The sequence below is a fragment of the Sceloporus undulatus genome, chromosome 7, assembly GCF_019175285.1.
Source record: "Sceloporus undulatus isolate JIND9_A2432 ecotype Alabama chromosome 7, SceUnd_v1.1, whole genome shotgun sequence".
Taxonomy (NCBI): domain Eukaryota; kingdom Metazoa; phylum Chordata; class Lepidosauria; order Squamata; family Phrynosomatidae; genus Sceloporus; species Sceloporus undulatus.
The window spans coordinates 21,856,543-21,864,426 of record NC_056528.1 but is presented as its reverse complement, the minus strand read 5'-3'; the positions used below and the strand labels follow the sequence as shown (position 1 = coordinate 21,864,426).

At 42.8% G+C, this 7,884-nt stretch overlaps 1 protein-coding gene across 1 annotated transcript in view; it reads right to left on the bottom strand.

Annotated features, from left to right (window-relative positions):
* Window positions 1-1,212: 1,212 nt before the first annotated feature.
* PLPP7 (phospholipid phosphatase 7 (inactive)) overlaps window positions 1,213-7,884 on the bottom strand; it is a 15,945-nt gene continuing 9,273 nt past the window's right edge. Inside the window, exon 2 of the mRNA XM_042480558.1 lies at window positions 1,213-1,743. Coding sequence (XP_042336492.1) covers window positions 1,379-1,743 — 365 coding nt within the window. The 3' untranslated portion in view covers window positions 1,213-1,378. The remainder of the gene's footprint in view (window positions 1,744-7,884) is intronic.

Sequence of the window (7,884 nt, the reverse complement as noted above, 5' to 3'; positions counted from 1 at the left end):
TTCCATGATGTTCAAAGCAGGAACAAATGATGCCCACCCACCACCATTTTACTCTCACACTAATGCTGCCATGTACATTAGGATGAGAGATTTCATAAAACCATGAGCGTCTCCAGAAACAGACTTTGTGTCTGTTTGAAGAATTGAACCTGGGCCTCCAAATCCCTAAACTGACACTCTAACCTAACTTTTCTTCCATAGCGCCTGATGTCTTGCATGTGTGTTGGACTGCACATCCCTTCACCCCCAGCCAGCCCGATTGCCTGGGGATTACACAAGTTGTAGTCTGGTGTACTTGGAAGGTATATTACTGGGGAAGGCTAGACTAACCACTTCGCTATGCTGCTCCAACCAGCCTTGTCTTTGGGACTCCTGCTTGCAACAGTAGATAAGGGGGGGTCAGAAAATGGACCAGAAGGTAGGCAAAGGAGGGGGGGAGTTGACAAGGGATGCCACAAAGGCAACATGACATTTAAAAGGTACAGTATAGCCTTCTAGGTGGTAATCAGACACTCCTTCTAAGGATCATGTTCAATTTTCCATTCCCTAGAAAAGCAAATTAAAGCACAACTGCATTGAACAAGATGGGTTGTGTATTCCAAGTGTTAGGATGCCACCCCTAAAAACAAATAAATAGCAAGATAATGCATTTCTGTTTTCTATCTGTAGCCCAATACATTTGTCAAGAAAACATGGCTGAACATAGCCACACATCTTGAATGCACAGGGCCACCCAATCCTCAGAAGACACTGCAGCAGAAGATGCAACAAGCTGTTTGTCATCATAACCCTCATTTCCAACACATGGAGGATTTGTATACCATGCTTGTCAAAATGCCACAAGCAATTAACTCCTCCCTCCATAACTGTCATCTTCCAGCCTGTGAGGGAGTTTGACCAGGCAGGCCCGGCTCCATCAGGGCTAGCCTGGAAGAAGAGACTCCTCCCTCCATAACTGTCATCTTCCGGCCTGCAAGGGAGTTCACCAGGCAGGCCCAGCTCCACCAGGGCTTGTCTGAAGAAGAAGAGCCCTCCCTCCAGTCCATCTGCCTAGGTCCAGGCCCCAGAGGGAGAGAAGAATGCTGGACCTGATCCCTTCCCCCCCCCCACCATTCCCTTCTCCTTTTGTGTCGTGTCTTTTTAGATTGTAAGCCTGAGGGAAGGGAACCGTCTATTATCCCCTCTGTTGTAAGCCGCCTGGATTCTCAGTGATTGGGCGGCATATAAATAAATCCTACTATTATTATTATTAATTTAAAAAGTGTCTTCTAGTCTTCCATGTGCAAAAAAGAAAAGAAAAAATATAGAGAGAGAAAATGAAAGAAAAAGAGAGATGGATGATCAGGGGTGTGGGAAAGGAGAATGACGTTGGTGGTGTTCACCACATGGAGATCAACATTTGACAAGTATTGGAGGACATCCACATCAGCTCCACCAGCCTGAACTGCAAGTAGCCAAAAGCGAAGCCGGAGAGGACATCAGTAACGTGATGTCGCCCAACCATGATTCGAGAAAGCCCCACCAAGAACGCCCAGAGGATAAGCAAGACTCGGAGTGGGACAGCCAAGACCAGGTGGTTGAGAAAGAACTTGGACACCATGGCTGCCCGGCTGGCGTGACCGGCAGGAAAAGCATAGACATCCATGGTCAGGTAGTCCAAGATGCCTGGGCTGACATCATAGGGTCCTTTCCGCTTGGCCATCTTCTGTAAGCCGGCAATAATGACAATGTCCAACAGCAGGGCTGTAGAGAAAGAGACCAAAAAAGATATGAGATGCTGGAGACAAAGGACCCATCAAAACTCAGGTGGAAACCATCAAATAACAAATGGACTCCACCAATGAGTACTGTTTCATATTAAACCTATACAGCAGCAGTGCTGAAAATTTGGCTCTCCAGCTATTTTAGACGACTTTCCCCATAACTGGTACAAAGGCAAAATGCCTCCCTGCCTTTAAGAGGGCTTTCTGGGATAGTTTCTTTAAAAAAAAAAGTATTTAAAGTATTAATTTTGGTCATCCCCAGCATAAAGCCAAGTGCTGCTCTTTCAGCTTTGTACCACTCCCCCAAAAGCTTGTACCGATAAACATGCAGGCTGTGGAAGTCGGCTCAAGTTTACAAAAGCTCACACTACCAATTTCTTTCGTTCAGTTAGTCTCAAATGTGCTACGAGATCCCTTTGCATATTGATTTTCCAGACTAACATGGCTATGTCCTTGTACTGAGCACCCATGTTTTTAATGACCCATCACAGGGTTTTCTGATACTGAGAATGTGTGACTTGCCCAAGGTCACCCTGTGGGTTTCCATTGTCAAGCAAGGATTTGAACCCTAGTCCACTGCCCAAACCTGCACAAGACTGTAAGTCTGCATGCAGAGCTGACAGTCAAAGTGATCTCTGCCCGTTACCTGGCATGGAGAAAGTCACAGGGAGATGTTAAGCATGTCATCATACGGTGGGACAAGGCATCTCTTCCTCCCCATGTCATAACCCAGCTCAGGTTCTTCCACACCATCCTGTACAACTGTGTTACCTACAATCCCAGCCCAGGTTCCTAGGTCTGCCACCCTAAAATGAATCCACACACAAAACCTTTATGGTTCTGTGGTGTCAGCAGCATGGCCTTCAGAAATAGACACATGTGGTGCCGTCACTCTAGGTCCAGAGGCTCATATTCCCTCACAGTCTCGAGTGACCTACATACCAACCCAGACTTTGGTTGGATCGACTACTGTCGCTACCATCATTCCTGTCATATGGCCAAGCAGAGGTAGGACTGGGAGTTACCCAGCAACAGGGGAGGCTACTCAGTCTCTCATCAGTAGCTCCATCTTTCTCTCCACCATAATGAAGGTGGCCAAATGCAAAGGAGAAAGGGTGGGTCAGAATTAGATTGAAATGTATTTGTTGTTCATTCATTTATTGGGAGCCTTTCTCCCAATAATTTATTTATTTATTTATTTCATTTTTACGCTGCCTTTCTCCAAGAAAGGGACCCAATGCAGCTCACAAATAAAAACATTTTAAAAACATATTACAATAAAAACAATTAAAAACATCAAATAAAAACAATATAAAATTACATACATTTAAACCACAATACCCACTCCATATAAAAGCCACCCCATGATTGCATGTTAAAAGCCTGCCCAAATAAAACCATTTTTGCTTGTTGATGAAAGGCCAGAAGATAGGGGACCAGCTCAACCTCCCGAAAAAGGGGGTTCCAGAGGGTGGGAGCAGCCACCGAGAAGGCTCTCTTGTGTCCTCACCAGCCAAGCCTGCGATGGTGGCGGGACTGAGAGAAAACCTTCCCCTAAAGATCTTAGGGTTCTAGCAGGTTCGTATGGGGAAATGCGTCTCTCAAACAGTCTGGATCAAAGCCGTATAAGCAGACTCATGGTGGCTAACAACCTGTTTTAAAACAATGCAAATTAAAAACTATATAAGAACTTCAATAGTAACAGAGTATAAAGTTATTTAAAAACAATTCAACAATTTATTTATACAGTGAAAAATATTAAAATTCATTAAAAGATTATAAAAGTGGCCTAAAATACCCTAAAGCCACCAAATCCCATCTGATTTTGGAAGCTAAGCAGAATCAGCTCTCGTCAGTTTTGATTTATGGGAGACTGCCAATGAAAACCAGGTGATTAACTTATTTCAGAGGAAGGAACTGGCGAAACACCTGTGAGGATTCCTTGCCTAAGAAAAACCCACAAAATTCATGGGGTCACCATGAGTTTTCAGGTGGCTTAAAGGCATGTACGCAAAAAAGACTAAAAAGGGGCTGTGCATACCAATGGGAAAGGCTGGCATGGGGGAAGAGCTGGGGTGTAGCATCCTCACAACGCAGACCCAACTCCTCCCCCCAATTACAAATCCATGTAACAGTTACCTTGTCTAGCCCACATTTCACAAGCTTGTTTGCAAGAATGTCATGGGGAACCTTTTCAAAGGCCTTATTGAAATCAAGATATACTATATCCACAGCATTTCCTTCATCTATCAAGCTGATATTTACATAGATTAGATAGACAGACAGACAGACAGACAAGATTTGTCTGGGATGACTTGTTTCTCTGAAACCCATGTTGACTTTTTGTGGTTATAGCATTGCTTTCTAGACTCTCTGTTTTATGATCTGCTCTAGAATCTTTCCTGGTATTGATGTCAGACTAACTGGACAATCATTGTTGGGATCCTCTCTTTCCCCCCTTTTGAAGATGGGGACAACGTTTGCCCTCCTCCAGTCTCCTGGGACTTCTCCTGTTCTCCAGGAGTTCTCAAAGATTATTGCCAATGGCTCCGATATTATATTTGCCAGTTCTTTTAATATTCCTGGATGTAGTTCATCAGGTCCTGGAGACTTACATTCATTTAGATTAACCAGATATTGCAATACATATTCTGTGCTGAAATTCCCCTATTCTGTCCTCTGCTCCATTATCCTCAGGTTGAGCACCATTTGCCTTTTCTGAGAAGACTGAGGCAAAGAAGGTGTTGAGTAATTCTGCCTTTTCTCTGTCTTCTGTTAGCATTTTGCCATCTTCTCCATGGAGTGGCCCTACCGTTTTCTTCTTCTTCCTTTTGCTGCAGACATATCCACAAAAGCCCTTTTTATTGTTCTTAACCCCTCTAGCAAACCTGAGTTCATTCTGCGCTTTAGCTTTGCTGACTTTACACATGCCTGCTATTTGTTTGAATTCCCCTTTGGTGATTTCCTCCTTTCTTATACATGTTCCGTTTAAAATTTAGCTGAGTTAAAAGTTTCTTAGTCATCCATCCTGGTTTCTTGAGATACCTCCCACTTTTCTTCCTCATTGGAACTGTCTTAAATTGTGCCTTTGGTATCTCCCTTTTGAGAAACTCGCTTCCGTCTTGATCTCCCTTCTCTTTTAGTATTCCTGACCATGGGTATCACCTCCAGTATTTCTCTAAGCTTATTGAAATCAGCTCTCCTAAAGTCTAAAATGTGTGTCTGACTATGCCTGGCTTCTCCTTTCCATTGCATAACAAACTCCAGGAGAACATGGTCACTCCTACCTAAAGATGCCACCACTTGCACTACATTAACCAAATCATCGCTGCTGGTTAGGATCAGATCTAAAATAGCTGACCCCTTGTTGCCTCTTCCACCTTTTGGACAATGAAATTGTCTTTGAGGCAAGTGAGGAATTTGCTAGAACTTGAGGATTTGGCTGAGTTTGAATTCCAGCAAATATCAGGATAGCTGAAGCCACCCATCACTACTACATCTCTCCTTTCGGAGTGTATGGTCATCTGTTCTAGAAAGGCATCGTCCAATTCCTCCATCTGACTGTGCAGATGGTACCATACTGAAAACATCAAAGACTTGGCACAATCGTTAAAGATGGTTAAAAAAGAAAGTGCTAAGTGTTGGATATTAAGAAAACAGAAAAAGTAATGAACATGGAGAAGTTACATAAATTCAATCTAGATGATGAGGAAATTGAAATACCCATAGCTTGCATGCACCATTGATCAGAATGGAGATTGCAGTCATGAAATCACAAGGCTAGGGACATTATCACACCCGTCCTTTTCTTGCTGCAGTCACCCTAGTAATAATAAAATGAAACTATGCTGCTTTCTAGGCAGCCATCACCGCACCGGTCTTAGTCATGCAACCAGGGCTGCTGCCCACTTTGCACTCTCCTTGCCCTCTCCTTTAACCCTGCCTCCCTCTCTTATGCCTTACCTAGCATGACTTTAGGTAGGTTTTGCTTTCCAACTTTTTGTGCCATTCTGGAGCTCTGCAGCTGCAATTTAAGTTTTATAGTTTTTTAAAGCTTCAGCTGAGGCTGCAGAACTGCAGAGCTCTGGAAATGCCAGTCCATTCAGGGGTTCCCTTGTGAATGGAAAGGGACAAGTGGGGAACAGGGCAGCTATGGGTGAGAGGCAGTTAGTATCGCCAAAATGAAACCTCGGTTAAAAGCTGCATGAGGTAATAACCAAGGACTGGGAAGGGCAGGTATTAAAGAACTAGACACGATCCTCGGCTGTCAAACTATATAATTGAATAGTAAGGTCAGGATGGTCCATCTTGTCATATTTCCAATTTCTATGTATGGTTGTGAAAGCTGGAAAAGGCTGTTAGGAAGAAAACCAACCCATTTGAGTTTCACAGTATCCACAGAACTCTGGAGAAGAGCCAGAATTCTCTCTAGAAGCTAAGATAATTAAGCTGAGACAGTGTTACTTTGGACATATCATGAGAAGACATGGTTCATTAGAAAAGACAATAATTCTTGGTAATGTGAAAGAGATTAGGGAAAAAGGAAGACTGCATTAACAGTGCACAGACTCCATCAAGGAAACCACAGCTACCTTGCAGGGTTATTGGTAATATGGTGACTTGGAAGCCTTTCATTCATAGGGTCGCCATTATTTGAAGTCAGCTTGATGGCAATAAAAAACAACAGTAACAAAATGTTCAGCCTGGTAACCCTAGACCATAGAAGGTTTTGCTAATTTTAAAATTTCAGAGTTGTCCTTTTTTTGCTTGTAAATATAGTAAAATATTACTATATAATATTTTACTATATAACACTATGCCAGAAACCACTCTAGCAGTAAAAAGAGGCACTTTAAAAATGGATATGGAAGGAGAGCCAATGTCACATGCAATTTGCTCTTTGTCAGTGCTTTCAGTTTATCTGATGAGACAGGAGCAGAAGAGGAATGGAACGTGAGCAAGAGACCTCCATGGAACATAGAGAAGGAAAGCTGTACTGCAGCATCCAGCAAAAAGAGAAAAGGGCGAGATTTATGTTATGCTGTTTGATGGATATGGACATCTCTCTCACATCCCCAGGCTGTGGGGAGAAAGTAGGAAAGTATTAACAAGAGGAAGAAAAGGCTTTGCTTGGCACTTACTCTCTCAATCTCCCTCCCTCTCTTTCTCTCTCTCTCACAGCCCCTCCCTGTCTCTTTTGGTCCTATGCAACATTCATCATTTATCCCACTTTGCTGAAGATCACTAAGATCACAGGAGGTCAAGTGGAGCTGAGACCCAGGAAGAGAGAGTAGGGGCACACACACCTACTTGTATTTCTAGGTCTAACAGTTAGAAACAGGAATATTCCTTATACTAAGTGTGTGCTGCTCAGTTCTGTCCATGCTGCAGAGAAGCTGAGCCAAGAGAGGAGGGATGATGAGAGTATGCATCATTAATCAATCATGCCCTGCAGTAGGTTTGGTAGGGTAGTTGTGTAACTGCAATGAAAGTGGTTTAAAGTAATATCTTACTGCAGGAACAGCAAGAAGAATCTGTATTTCCCAACAGGAAGAGAATATACTTCTTAAATTGTTTCTCAATAGTTTAAAAACCAAGGAATAATTTTAATCTCAAATTTGTATTTTTATGCATACTATCCAAAATATTTGCATAGGCATATATTTGAATGTACATGGGTGTTTTTGTGTGCATGTCCACATGTATTAAATAAAACACTTCAGTAAGAAATGCCCAGCGAGTGATGTTGATCTCTGTGGAAATGTAGCCATAAGGATGCCCTAAGTACTCCCTGTTTTTCACAAGAGACTACCAACATTTTTTTTTCTTGACTGTTCATTTTCTGGCCTTTCTTTTTGCCTCATTTCTTGAAAGGCGTTGTCTGCTACATAGAGAAATAGTTTGGAGGTGAGGACAACAATTGGTGGAATATGTGCTGATGTCCTAAAGGTGTGCATTGGGGAAAGAGTAATGATCTAGGAAATACGGAAAGGGAAGGCATTTTTGGAGGATCAGCCTGCCAAAGCTAATGTCACAGTTCTCCCCTGAGCCCACCTTAAGGTAGGGTGGCCACTTATAGATTGACAGAAAAGTGGGAAAGCCTCACACATGAAGATAGAGA